Source organism: Curcuma longa, chromosome 21 (assembly GCF_044706935.1).
Source record: "Curcuma longa cultivar G26 ecotype Majalengka, Jawa Barat chromosome 21, ITB_CL_G26_1.1, whole genome shotgun sequence".
NCBI lineage: Eukaryota > Viridiplantae > Streptophyta > Magnoliopsida > Zingiberales > Zingiberaceae > Curcuma > Curcuma longa.
In genome coordinates this window covers 5,037,212-5,051,056 of record NC_133881.1, presented here as the reverse complement: position 1 = coordinate 5,051,056, position 13,845 = coordinate 5,037,212, and the positions used below count along the sequence as shown (strand labels likewise).

Sequence of the window (13,845 nt, the reverse complement as noted above, 5' to 3'; positions counted from 1 at the left end):
AGAACGAGTCAATAATTAATTCCTAAGAAAGGGAAGTTCGGCAGAGATATCCGGCAGAGAGGGCAGCTGAGGTGAACGGTGAGCCATGCATCGATGCATTGGACGTGGAAGACATGGCAGCACTCCGGCAGAAACCGGACGATCTGTCCGTCCGTGATCTCGCCGAGGCAGATCACGCACTCGGTGGTGTCGCCGCTGGAGCCATCGTGGAGACCCTCTTCGGCCCTGTATTCGGAGATACAAAGCGCGTCGATGACACACTCATTGAGTCTGGCGGGGGTGACGACCACTGGCCGCTCATCCACGGTACTCGTGCCCCCGGCTCTGATCGACTCACTAACCCCGGCGGCCACCGTCTCGACCGAAGGCTGATTGGCTTCGGGAGACGACGGTCATCTGAGAGGAATAGCTTGAGCTTTCCTGTCTCGGGCGGGAGGTGTCGAGGCGACTGCGGCCATTAACAAGCTCGACGCCCTGGGTCGTAGTCAAATCAAAATTTTGACGATGCTTAAGGAGCCATAATATCAGCAAGATTAGCTCAACGATGAGCGCTATAGAGACGAAGAGCAAGATGGCGAGGCCGAGGCCGGCAGACTGATGGTGGGCCGTAGAATTGTCGTTGTAGTGGTGGAGGTGGAAGAAGGCGGCCATCGAAGCAAACAGCGGAGGAAGGTGGAGCTCGAAAGAGTTTAAAGGACACGGTAGTTAAATGGATTGGCGCGGAGACTTGTTCTGCAAAGCGACTAAAAATTAGAATAAGAATATAATATAAGAATAAATTATTTTATAATAAAAAAAATAATAGAATGTTATTTTATTTTTTAAAATTATCCTTTTGATATTTTTAATATATTTTTGAATTATTTATAATTACTTTAGTTGAACAAAGTTAATTTATGAATAAATTTATTTATTAATTTTAATAAAATTTTATTATAAATTTATTTTATTATTTTTTATTAAATATATAATTTTTTATAATTCGAAATTATTCATAATAAGTTGAATTCAATAAAAATTTTTATAAATAAATTTAAATAAACTCAGTAAATAATATTAAAGATAAATAATTAAGTTCGTTCCACTTGATTACAAACACTCAAACAAGCACTAAAAAAACTTTTTAAATTTTTATTGTCTAACGTCTCTCCTCTCACTTTTATTCATCCTCCATTTAAATTCAAAATACAGGCGTTTCATAGCAAATTATTTTCTAATCACCTTATTTTATATAACAATAAATTCTTTTTATGAAGGCATATAAAGTTCAATTTGATTATGAAAAATATTTGAAATTCTTTTTTGCCTTCAAATTAAATACTCATTTATCACGGTGGTTTGAAGTGAAGGAAAAGTTATTGTTTGTTTGGCAATTGATGTTAGTTGTGATTTAATAAGCAATGACCTAGAGTTGTTGGAGTACCTATTTTTTTTAAAATATCGATATAATAAATACATATAATAGCATATCAAATAATAAATGAATATCAATAGGGACGGATCTTTTAACGGGCTATCCTAGGCTCTAGTTCAACCTAAATTTTTTTTATCTATTGTAAAAAAAAATTCACTATTAGATTATTACACATTGATTCTTTTTGTAAATTTTTTTTATTTAGCCACCCCTTCCACATCCAAAGCTTGACCTACTTTCTTTTTCTGGATCCGTGTCTGAATATCAATCATGCTATGTTGACACTAAAGAATGCAAAGAGGAACCTCGCCTGATTGAGCAAAAAGAATTTTTCTAATCTCAATTCTCAAATATGTATATATGTTTCGCAACTAAATGATCTTTGAGTCTATTTCTATCCTAAAGTTTTATTTTATTTATAAAATATATAAGATTATGTTTGTTGTATAATGTTCAAACTTTATTTGAGCTGATATAGTTAATTTATATGAGTGTGATTATATATTAATTTTATTTTAGAAAGATGTAAAGTTTAAATCAATCAAAAGTATATTCCATGTATCAATATATATACATTAAATTAAAAATAAAATTTATTTTTCTATTTTTATTTGCTTATATTTTCTACAACAATCAAAAGCATATTTTTATTTGCTTTATTGTGAAAATAAAAAACTCATTCTAAATTTTCTTTTTTAAATTATCTTCCTTACTTGACTTTATAAATTTTCTTTCTAAATGAGTTGTTTAACAGCAATGTTGTTGAACGATTAAATTTTTATCAAGTTGAAGAAATTTTAAACAATATTAAAATAAATACCAATATTGAATTATTTTTACATAGCATAACCAATTATTAAGTTTTGGCCATAGAGAGAAGTATTTTTATGGTGAAGAATTATCATGAAATATTTTTTAATATGGATATAATTTTAATTTTTGTCCAATTTCCTTAACACTCACCCGCTTAGCTGAGCTGTAAATCCCCCATTGCTCAGAATATCCGCCTCCTGTGCCGCCCAATTCATATGTTCCACACATCATCCTACCCACCAGTGAGAGTTTAAAGACGGCCATCGACGATGAACGAATGATATGTGATGGCTTAACTAATTGAACGGTGTATCTTTGTCCATAAAAGTGTAGTTGTTATGGTTCTTGCACGGGATCCATTACGAAGTCTGACGCTATAACCAACGGGGACTGGTTCTCTGTACTCGATTTCGTGTGGTTGCGGCGCCGTCGGGCATGGAGAGCTCCGCCATCGCCCGCCCCGTGTCCTCCCCTCTCGCCGCCCGCCCAGCCGCCCTCCTCCGCCGCCGTCTCCTCACCTCCGTTGGCTCCGATTTGCTTCCTTGCTCGTCCGCCCCTCTATTCGTCCTCTGCCACCCTATCGCCCCCATCCCCCTCCGCCACGACCGGGCCAAGTTCTCTCTCGCCCCCATCCGCGCCTCCTCGACCTCCGCAGCCTCGGTAAATCCAGAAGCCTCTCCTGCACCCTCGCCGCCTCAGCCGGCCCAGGGTGCGAAGCTCGTGCCCCTTGTGATCTCCGTCGCCACCGGCCTCGCAGTGCGGTTCGCCGTTCCGCGGCCCGTGGAGGTCACTCCGCAGGCGTGGCAGCTCCTCTCGATCTTTTTATCCACGATCGCCGGCCTGGTGCTCGGTCCGCTTCCGGTGGGCGCCTGGGCCTTCATCGGTCTCACCGCCTCGATCATAACGAAGACGCTGACCTTCTCGGCGGCCTTCGGGGCGTTCACCAATGAGGTTATCTGGCTTATCGTGATTTCCTTCTTCTTTGCACGGGGGTTTGTCCAGACTGGACTTGGAGATCGGATTGCGATGTACTTTGTGAAATGGCTTGGGAGAAGTACTTTGGGGTTGTCGTATGGGCTTACCGTCAGCGAGGCTTTAATCGCTCCCGCGATGCCCAGCACCACTGCCAGAGCCGGCGGGGTGTTCTTGCCTAAGGGAGCAAACCTGGCGATCATTCAGCAGGGAAGCTGGGTTCCTATCTAGTTATGTCGCAGTTCCAGGTATCTTTTTCTGAAAAGAAAATCTATATTAGATGTTGTAATCGTTATGCAAACTTTTCTTACTGTTGAAAGTTTCGCAAAAGAAAGTTTTTTTTTTTCGTTTTGCCTTTTGGAAATAGTTATTTGTTTCCTTTGCCTATATTGTTACATCGCATTTTTTTAATATATATTAAAGAAGTTGTTCATGTATCCATCTGTTTTTCCAAAGGTAGCGTGCATTTATAATGAACGTCGAGAAATTTCATGTCTTTCAGCAAAAATCGTTCTAAGTTCTTCTAATCTTAGTTTTGACTTTGGGCATCCCCTTGTTACAGCGCTTTAAAGGGACAAAAAGTAATCTTTTGATTCTTTTGCAAGTTCCTATTTATCCATAAACACTTAGTCAGAAGTTTTTAATCTAATTTCACATTCAAACTGCCTGCTTAACTGCAGTAAGAAGCCTACTTTCAATGAAATAAATGAAACAAGAGTTTTGACACAGAATCTGAGTATTGATGAAAGTGTCCTTACAGGTCTTTAACGTCTTTTGACTTTCACCATATTAAAATTTATATATAGCCGTTTGCTTGTTGCTCAAAAAAGTAACTTTTATTCTTTTCTTTTTCTAAAACTGAAATCTGACAAACTGATTCTCTTCTTGAGACTAAATTGTGATGTCTGATCTGCATATGTTGATTGTGTTCTTTTGATTCTTGTATAATTATTGAGCATTGTATGATAAGATTAGACATTCATGCTATCTATGCTAAGCTCATCTCTGCGTGTTACTAATCTTCTTCTACCATAAAAAAAATTAGTTTAAATTTCAACCACCTTGGGTGAAGGTTTGTATTGGTCACAAAATCCTCAAGTTTGTTTTTTTTTTTAAAAAATCTATTGCCAACAATGAAACACCTTCATTTAATCTATCTAGACCCTTCACAAAACTATTGTGTGGGGGGTGCAAGATACAGTAATAAGACCTAGAGTCACTATCAATGAGAGGTTTAGTCATTGTGCTCACTCCGAAGATGCTTCTCATCCATGGGCACATTATTTCTTATGCCTCTGATGATTATCATCATTGTCTTGATGTTCCCATCATTCATCCTTTATTTCAGTAAACATACCTTGTGGTTAAACCATTATCAGTTATTTCTCATTATTGGGTTTCATCAATATACCTGAGATGATTATGTATGTCTTTAGGAACTCGAAAACCATAATTCCGTACTATCACCTCTTTTGGGGTCATGACCAATTTATATTGGTATATCTAAAGTAACACTTAACAGTTAATGGTGCAGGTAAGACGATCAAGTTGGTATTATTTTTGTTCATAGTTTATTGTAAATATAAGATACATTTTACATATATATAGCAGGACAGGGATGTCAATCAAATATTCCAAATTATATAGCAGTTTCGTAATGACTAATAGCAAATGCATGATAATAATCTTGAGTGTTCTTATATGCCTTTTCCACATATTAACAAGGGATACATCAGGATCTTTGCAAGCATGTAGAGTTGCATATATACTTTAATGACATTAGAGCAACTAAAGAGAATTATAAGCGGAAGATATCATTCAATACTGTCATGTATCATCCATGTTGAAATGGCAGTTATTAGGTTTTTTTTTGTCTAAGTTCACTTAAAAAATTTGAAACCCTGTGGACTTCATCGAGGTTTTCTTTGATAATGTGCTTATATCATCAGGTCAGGAGCACCTGTCTTGATTGCATCTCTTGCTTTCTTTCTGTGAATTTTGTCAGTTTCTTTTGATGAAATTATTGTTTCCGTCTCATTGTCACAGATCTTGCTTATATTGCTTGCATCTAATATTGAAATGCATGGTTAGTCTTCTCAAAAGAAGTTCTTGGTTTTAGTAAAATATCATATTTGGATAAGGACCTTAGTGCCACTATTCCTTGCTCTCCTTCAGAATGTGGGTTTCAGAGGATTAAGTTGTGGATGGAACCTCCTTTGTTATATGACGTACCTGTGCACACTTACTTTTTGTCTTTAAACACTTAACAAGAGCCGTGTTGACTACTGTGCTATCCAATTTTAGCAGTAAGAGGCTGACTTTTCAGTTCACCTCAAAAGAACTTCGGCCAAATATATTCTGATTCAATGTTTAGCACCGAATACTTTGCTAGTGTCAAATTACTTGTACCAGTTTTTATCTTATATAATGTACAATGACTGACTATTTTACCTTTTTGTGCAAAACAGGCAGCTGCTAATTCTAGTGCCCTTTTCCTAACTGCTGCAGCTCAAAATCTGTTGTGCCTTAAATTAGCTGAAGAACTTGGTGTTAGGATTTCTGGTCCATGGGTGTCATGGTTTAAAGCTGCAAGCTTGCCTGCTATTGTTTCTCTTCTGGCCACTCCCTATATCCTCTACAAAATATTTCCCCCACAAGTAAAGGATACACCAGATGCACCGGCTTTGGCTGCCAAAAAGCTGGAACAAATGGGATCTGTCACAAGGAACGAATGGGTGATGGTTGGTACTATGGTTCTGGCTGTTTCATTGTGGATTTTTGGGTATGCATGTCTTATTAATCATATTGTCATTTTATTCCTACAAGGAAATTGCTGCTCTCTCTTACTCTGCAAGTGATTTTTCCACTATTTTGGTAGGACATGATACTTGAGAGTTGCGCTTTGCCATTATGTCTTAGCATTAGAGTTAGTTTAGTTGGAGTTTCATGTTTTGTTAACATGATTGCATCACTAATAACAGCTATTTGTTGACTGTAGAGCAAAATTGTCTTCATTGACTGTGAAATCAGAAAGAGTGCATGAATGTATGCATAGAAGTTAATGTAGAGAATTAATTTTGAGAAAAAAGTAGATAGACAAGAACGCAACCATAACCTCTCAGTTAAAATCATTGTATTGGTTTACATATTGTAGCTTATATCAATAACTGTTCAACAATGTCATTAATTTCCCATTACCTTTCAGCTTTACTCTTCTAGGAAACATTTCTCATGAGTGATTTTTTTTTTTTGGTTGTGAAGTGATGCTCTTGGAATGTCAAGTGTTGTGGCTGCAATGCTCAGCCTATCTATCCTCCTACTTTTAGGTGTTCTAAATTGGGATGATTGCTTAAGTGAGAAAGCTGCATGGGATACCTTGGCTTGGTTTGCTGTGCTAGTTGGAATGGCAGGGCAGCTGACAAATTTGGGAATAGTATCATGGATGTCAAGTTGTGTGGCTAAGTTTCTTGAATCTTTCTCATTGAGCTGGCCTGCAGCCCTTGGTGTCCTCCAAGCATCCTACTTCCTGATCCATTATCTATTTGCAAGTCAGACTGGTCATGTCGGAGCACTTTACTCAGCATTTCTTGCCATGCATTTGGCTGCTGGTGTTCCTGGTGTTTTGGCTGCACTTGCTTTGGCATATAATACAAATCTTTTTGGTTCTCTGACACATTATAGTAGCGGTCAGGCTGCTGTATACTATGGAGGTACAATCTTATTTCTTCCCCCCTTGTATATCGTTTTGTAGTGATTATATTAAACCTTTTGTTTTTCTTAGCCAATGTCACTGCTCTACATTATGAAAGAATTTTTTTTTTACTAAACCTGGCTTAAGAAAAGGTTTAGAATTTCAATACTGGTGCCAGTTTCAGTATCAGATTGGAAAGATGCCCTTTCAGCGCCAAACTGTGCAGAGTTGGTCGGACATTGCTGACATGATTTTGGATTAAACTCACCCTATTGGCCTGCTTCAATTTAGTATGTTTGCTTTTAAAAACAACAATATAATAACATTTTGAAGAACAACTCAAACACAACAAACATAAGTAAGTTATAACATACCTTATACTGATAATAATATCTCTACAATGTCCCATTAGAATGAGTGTTTTGCATTGATTACTTCATTGAATACCTGTCTATACAATTATATACCTAGCTTATATAGTATATTGTCTCAGCATCTAAACTAAATAGTTTTAATTTGGATATGAGTGACTTAAATTTGGTTAAATGAAATTTAAATTTGCCTCAATTGATATTGTTCAAAATTACAATTTATATTATCTGGTACAGATGGTAAATGGGGTAGTCAGCATACATGGCATGGGTGGAACATTTAACTTTCACCCATACCGGTTGGTTGGTGGTTTCAGCACAATATAAAACACACTGCAGTTTAAATACTTAATTTCTTTCCCCGTTTTAGTTTGAGCTCTTAGTGATAACATATCATTGCCATCTGATTCATACATAGCGTAGTTCTTTTCTCATTTAGTGAGACTGCAAATTCTCAACGATGGCATACCATCGTCGCCTGATTCATCATTTTGTTAAATTTCCGCATAGCCACTACTGCAATGTGTTTCTCTGATGCGGTTAGTTGCTTAACATGTGTACATTTCCTGTTACTTTTCCTCTTCAGCGGGTTACCTCAAGCTTCCAGAAGTGTTCAAGATGGGCTTCATTGTCGCTTGTGTCAATGCTTTGTTATGGGGAGTTGTTGGCACCTTCTGGTGGAAGTTCTTGGGACTCTACTGAAGCTGCAAAAACGTGCAAGTCAGAAATACATTTCCTGCTGCATCACAGCTGAAATGTTCTGTTTCCATTCTTTTAGCCTTTCTGATCCCAAAATTTTGGTAGTGGAAAGGATCTCATAATCCCAGAGCACTTTGAGCCTAATTTAATGTTCCTCTCTCCTTTTGTTTCCCCCATCTTAATTTCTACATAAACATGCAATTCTTGGGATTAATTTAAATTACTCAAGACTCTTTTTTTTATCCTTTCAGCAATACCTTCAGCTTTCAGCTATTTTATCTTTTCAGGAGTTTCTTCTAGTTTGCAAATCATGCTGAGATGCATTGTTATCATTATATTTTTAATTTTTGCATATTTGACAAGTGTTTTCCAGATCAATCTTAATTTAGTTTTTACCTTGCTATGGTCTTCTTCAAGGATTACAATGATCACCCTCCCCTTTGCATTTTAGAATAAATTCTGTTTTATAAAGATATATTGCAAATTTTTTTCTTTTTGCCTTTGATTATTTTTTGAAATAACAAAAGGCTGAAAGATAATCACGAATCCGAAGAATATCTATTTTATTCTGAAAACATTGATTTTAAAGCTGCAATTTTCCAACAATATCATTCGAGAAGCATGATGAAATATTAAAGCGAGAAAAAGGTGTCATGATCATCCCACCTTGTAACAAAGTTTGCTCACACTTTTTTTCCCTACGTAATTATTAACTTAATTATTTATTTTCATAATGGTGCTCTAAATTTCATAACCCCATAATAATTAACTTAATTATTTATTTTCATAATGGCACTCTTAATTTCATAATTCTCTACCATAAGTGGATTTAATTCTCATTTTTCTCATGCGAGGATGGCCTCCGCAATAATAACTATTTAGTATTAGTCAATCTATTAAGAGAAATATTTTCAACATTTATTTGTATTCCCGAAAATAATATGGAAAAGAATATTAGAAATAGGATTTTTATATAACTTCTTAAGCAAGATTTAATTTTTTTTTAATATGCCAACTTGGCATACCAATATATTTGGCAAAACATTAGCAAATAACGCAAGATTATACTATTTGGCCCTTGGCCTCTTAAATATTTTTCTGACACCCCTTATAATTTGAAAATTATCAAAAATTTGGGCAGCATTTTGCAAATCAAAAGTGATAGATTGATTATACTATTTGGCCCTTGAATGGTTAATTGCTCTTAAATGATTGTTTTGACACCCCTTTTTATTGAATTTGAAAATTATCAAAAATATTATTTACCGGGCAGCATTTTGATGATTTTTTAATTTCGGTAACTAACATTTTCGGTATAATACCGGAAATCAAAAGTGATAGAAAATTGGGTTTGGGTCAAATTTCGGTATACCGAATTTTCGGTATGGTAACGGTATAGATTTTTTTATACCGAAATTTTCCTACATCATATACAAAATTCGGTATACCGTATAGTTTTCACTTACAACATTCTCAACTCTTAGATTAACTTTGACTCGGTCCATTGATCAAAATGCAAATCAAGTTAGGCAACATAACTCATATCATAAATGGGTTAGGTAACAAATTATTGAGAAAGATGTCATCAATAAGCCAAGCCGGACCGTCTTTTTAAAGAAAAGAAAATAAAATGTTGAATAAATATCTAAACAAGCCATGTCTCTTGTTTAAATAGATCAAAAGAGGTCATATTTAAAGACTGTGACCTTTAAAATGAAAAACTAAAGTGTGTTAAATATCCATTGGTTTAGGTGAGGTGTGTAGTTGAGCTTGACCCGACACTAATTGACACTGTAACGATCAGGCCCCTTAGCTCTTTAGATAGTCTAACTGGCGACCCCTTATGTCATCCACCGATGATCTGATCGTGACATTAGGGTTTCCTCCCTGTGTTCGAACTCTAGACTTCCAGGTTAAGTACCCGATCCCCTCGGCCCCTTGGAACTTGTGATCGAGTCGAGACATCGAACTCACTAACCCCTGACCAGTGGCCTTCCACAAGATTCAAATAAATCTTCATGTTAAGCTGGAGTCAATCCTGGTAGTCTACCAGGTTCATAAACTCTAAAAAAGTTTGTGGATAAGGTAAAAATTCACTGACCAGGATGGTAAATTACAACATCACCCAAAGGGACCCGCCAGTTGAACCGCCCAAGGGGCCGTCAGTTGGACCGCCCAAGGGGCCGAGGGGTCGGGTCGTTACAGACACGACACAAGCTATGCAAGCTCAAGCTGTGACATTAGGGTTTCGTGTTCGATCCAAGCCCGATCCAACTTGTGATCGAGTCGAGCATAATCTAAACTGGACCAAATCAGGCTGGGTCAAGAGGTAAATAAAAAAGTTGTGGAAATAATGAGAGATAAATGTAAATTATCAAACATCTGCGGGAAACGAAAAAGATTGCTTAAACTTTGGGGGAAGGAGGGGCAAAGTGAAATGTTCAAACATTAAAACTGGGAACGCGTTTGACTCTCCAGATCGATCACCAGCCGTCCGATCCGACCACGTTCCTTCGTTGAAGGGACACGTTTTTCTGCCTTCTTCCTCCTACGGCGGCGACTCCATTTGAAACTTCTGCTTCTTCTTTGTCTCCTTCCCATCGGATTCCACCGGCGACGTCAATTTTGAGACCCAGTCAAGACTTTTACTCCCTCCCTAATCTCGCCTCGAATCACGCCACCTCGTCGCGGTTGAACAAGAACAGGAGAACGAAGAACCAAAGTGGTAAGCACCCCCTTTGATTTCTGTTCCTCGTCGCAGATTCTTCTTCGATTTTGTGATTTCGATCCTTTCCGAGTTGGCATTTTAGAAAGCGGGTTCTTCTTCGATTATGTGTTTGGTTTCTTTCGTTAACAAGAGGCGAGATTCCGCTTTCTAAGCTTGTGAGACGTAAAGTCGCTGGCCTAATCGACAGCCAGTTCATCATCTTTTCTTCTGCTTTCTGGTTCTCTTACTGTTAACTGCTTCGAGATTCTGTGATTAAAAACCGGCGGAGTGACCAGATGCTGTCTTCCAAGTCCAGGAACCCTAAAGTTCGTATCTTTCCACTGGTTTTGGCGGATCGACCTAATTGTTAGTCTACTTACAAACAATTGCTTCCCTTTGATTCCTTTCCTAAGTTTGCAGTCTTACGTATTCTTCAAAAACTCTTCTGAAGGGGGAAAAAATCGTCCTTTTCTCAATCCTTCTTTATCTAATCAGAGGTGTTAACTGAAACTTATCTCCTCTTTTATTTCCTCTTCCATATGCTTACCTTTCTTCAGTTGGTTCTCCTACTATGATGATTCCTTTCGTATGCTTTTTGCTCCTTCAAAGTTCTTCCTTTGTCCTGTCCCTGACACTTTGTTTGGATGGACAGAATTGTCGAGGAATTACAAGAGGAAGCAAAAAAGGATTAATTTTCAGATATAAAGAGGAAATTGAAATGATTTGTCTCCTCCTGAAGTTTTTTCCCTCTGTGAAAATGCATTATCTCTGATCAGAGTATGTTGCCTTTTTCTGATCATTGTAAGTGACCTTCTCTTCCCTTCTGTTTAATCTCTTTTCGGTTAACCTTTGCAGCTTTATCCACTATTTTGATTGAAAACTTGAGCTCTCTGATAACTTGGAAGACTACTAATTTGTAGCATTGGATGTGTTCTTGTGTAGCTCTTTCAATGGCACACAAGGAATCTCATGCAAGCCCGGGTGTAAAATTGGTGCGTTCCAAATCGACCAAGGGATCTCCTTCCTCTTTGGACTCCTCGGATTCAAGAGCATTGAAGATTAGGTCTGTTACAAAGGCTGCACAATCAGTATCTGTAAGATTTATTTGGAGACAAATAAGAATCTATTTCCAGTGAGATTGATTGGTTCTCAGTAACAATTTGTTTCTTTGTTTTGTTGTTTGGTCCTATTTAGAAACAAAATGTAAGAGCTTCTGATCTGCAGCACCAGTTCAGTAAGCTCCAGGAAGAGCTAGACAAGGAAAAGGAGGAGAAGGCCCGAGCAATGCAGGAACTTACTGATATGAAAAGAAGTGCGTCGCAAAAAATAACCGGTGAGAGTGAGTTGAAAGTGGAGGTGCTAGAGAAAGAAGTTCAGAAAGCAAAGGAATCGGAGAGGAAAATGCTCGAATCGCTCGTGTCGCAGACGAAACTCCTCGAGCAGATTAAGATCTCCCTGGAAGAGGCCAAACTTGAGAACAGATCATTGCGAGAGAGCGACAAGAGCTTGGAGAGAGTTAAATACTTCGGTAGCCGAAGCCTTAGGCACTTCGAGAAGCATTTGTTCGGGAGTGATGCTTCGCGTTCAGGTACTGAAGAGGCAGAGGTTAGAACACTGAGGAATGAGCTGAGGTTAAGCACAGAAGCAGAAGCCAAAAGCAAGGTAGCGATGGATGGTTTGGCATCCGCCCTGAAGGAAGTTTCTGCAGAAGCCAACCAAGTGAAAGAAAAACTCAAGGTTACCGAGTCTGAATTCGAAAGAGTAAGAGCCGACTCTGAAAGCCTGAAGACTTCGTTAAGGAGCATGGAAGAAAAGTTTCAAGCAGCATCAGAAGAATCTGAAAGGCTCAAGTCTGAATTAGATGAATCTATTGCTGCTTGGAATATGAAAGAGAATGGCTTCATAAACTGTATCAAAATATATGAAGAGGAGATCACTGAATTGAAGGCAAAGAACGATAAGTTGTTCGAGTCACAACGAACAGCCAGGGAAGAGAATGCCAATTTGAGGGATATTCTAAAGCAGGCCGTAAATGAAGCAAGTGTGGTCAAAGAATCCCTAGAGATCGCTAGGAAAGAGAATTCCCAGCTAAAGGATCAAGTTTCAGAGAAGGATAACAAATTGCAGGGACTAAAGCAAGAATATGAATGCTTAAAGGTCAGTGAAGCAGCAGCAACTGATAGTGTTACGGAACTGAAGAGCTTGCTTGCCGCAACATCCGCAACGGACTTGATGACAGTAATCCCTTCAAATGTGCCAATTGGTGGAACTGATAGCAATGTCATTGAAAGGGGAACAAAATTTTCATCTGAACGCTGGAGTGGGCATAATAAACGGTTTCAAAATGGGCGTAGGCACTCGATAGGAGAACCAGGGAAGCTAAAGGGATCAGCATATGGTGTAGCAGGCTCTCCAGAGCAGAAACGTCAGTTAACTGCATCTCTCAGCAACATGTCTGAATTTAGGCCTGCTTCGCCTATCATATCCGACTACAACAGATCTTTGTATCCTGACGATTTTGATCACATAATTGCAAGTCATATGGATGGCTCTGACCACACAGCCACAACTAAAAAGAAAAAGACATTTCTTCGGAGATTCGGGGACATGCTAAGAAGAAAAAACAGTTACAGGCAGAATTCTTCTTTCGTAGTTCTTCAGTAAATAACAAGAGGCCCTCCTATTCATATCAGTTTGCACCTTTATGTTTTTCAGCAGCATGACTTGCCAATAATGCATATCAGGTTGTGTTTACAGATTGAGAAGATGAAGAACACCTACTGCATGTCAAGAATAGTTCAGATTTGAGAGATCTAACAGCTCTTTTTCAGAGCTACATATCTTTACACGTTGTGTAGGAGGATGAGACATCATCCCATTTAGGTTCACACAGAGCAAAGTAGTTGTTGATGTATGACACGCATTGAGAATTTATGAGATTAAAAGAGCATAAGAGGCACGAGTGGTTTCTATGCCTTTTCCACATATTAACAAGGGATACATCAGGATCTTTGCAAGCATGTAGAGTTGCATATATACTTTAATGACATTAGAGCAACTAAAGAGAATTAAAAGCGGAAGATATCATTCAATACTGTCATGTATCATCCATGTTGAAATGGCAGTTATTAGGTTTTTTTTTGTCTAAGTTCACTTAAAAAATTTGAAACCCTGTGGG

General features: G+C 38.0%; 2 protein-coding genes across 4 annotated transcripts in view; both read left to right on the top strand.

Annotated features, from left to right (window-relative positions):
• Positions 1-8,207, top strand: part of LOC141815432 (dicarboxylate transporter 2.1, chloroplastic-like) — a 9,784-nt gene extending 1,577 nt beyond the window's left edge. The window contains exons 2-5 of the mRNA XM_074703380.1: positions 3,407-3,447; positions 5,668-5,981; positions 6,461-6,909; positions 7,848-8,207. Of these exons, the coding sequence (XP_074559481.1) occupies positions 3,407-3,447; positions 5,668-5,981; positions 6,461-6,909; positions 7,848-7,963 (920 nt within the window). The 3' untranslated portion in view covers positions 7,964-8,207. The remainder of the gene's footprint in view (positions 1-3,406; positions 3,448-5,667; positions 5,982-6,460; positions 6,910-7,847) is intronic.
• A 2,387-nt stretch (positions 8,208-10,594) lies between these two features.
• Positions 10,595-13,421, top strand: LOC141815478 (uncharacterized). Of its 3 annotated transcripts, XM_074703419.1 has the most exons (4): positions 10,595-10,685; positions 11,320-11,468; positions 11,610-11,761; positions 11,862-13,421. In XM_074703419.1, the coding sequence occupies exons 2-4, from the start codon at positions 11,447-11,449 to the stop codon at positions 13,329-13,331; spliced, it is 1,644 nt and encodes a 547-aa protein (XP_074559520.1). In that variant the 5' UTR covers positions 10,595-10,685; positions 11,320-11,446; the 3' UTR covers positions 13,332-13,421. The 3 variants fall into 3 exon arrangements, with proteins under 3 accessions (XP_074559520.1, XP_074559521.1, XP_074559522.1); XM_074703420.1 differs by lacking the exon at positions 11,320-11,468 and having other exon boundaries at positions 10,625-10,685; XM_074703421.1 differs by lacking the exons at positions 10,595-10,685; positions 11,320-11,468 and having other exon boundaries at positions 11,706-11,761; positions 11,878-13,421.
• Positions 13,422-13,845: the final 424 nt, after the last annotated feature.

What these genes read in the sequence shown, in the direction of transcription:
- LOC141815478 (XM_074703419.1), top strand. Translation starts at nt 11,447, where the DNA reads ATGTTGCCTTTTTCTGATCATT. An exon ending in GTTGCCTTTTTCTGATCATT is followed by an intron (nt 11,469 to 11,609) that starts GTAAGTGACCTT and finishes GTTCTTGTGTAG; the next exon opens with CTCTTTCAATGGCACACAAG. An exon ending in AGGCTGCACAATCAGTATCT is followed by an intron (nt 11,762 to 11,861) that starts GTAAGATTTATT and finishes GGTCCTATTTAG; the next exon opens with AAACAAAATGTAAGAGCTTC.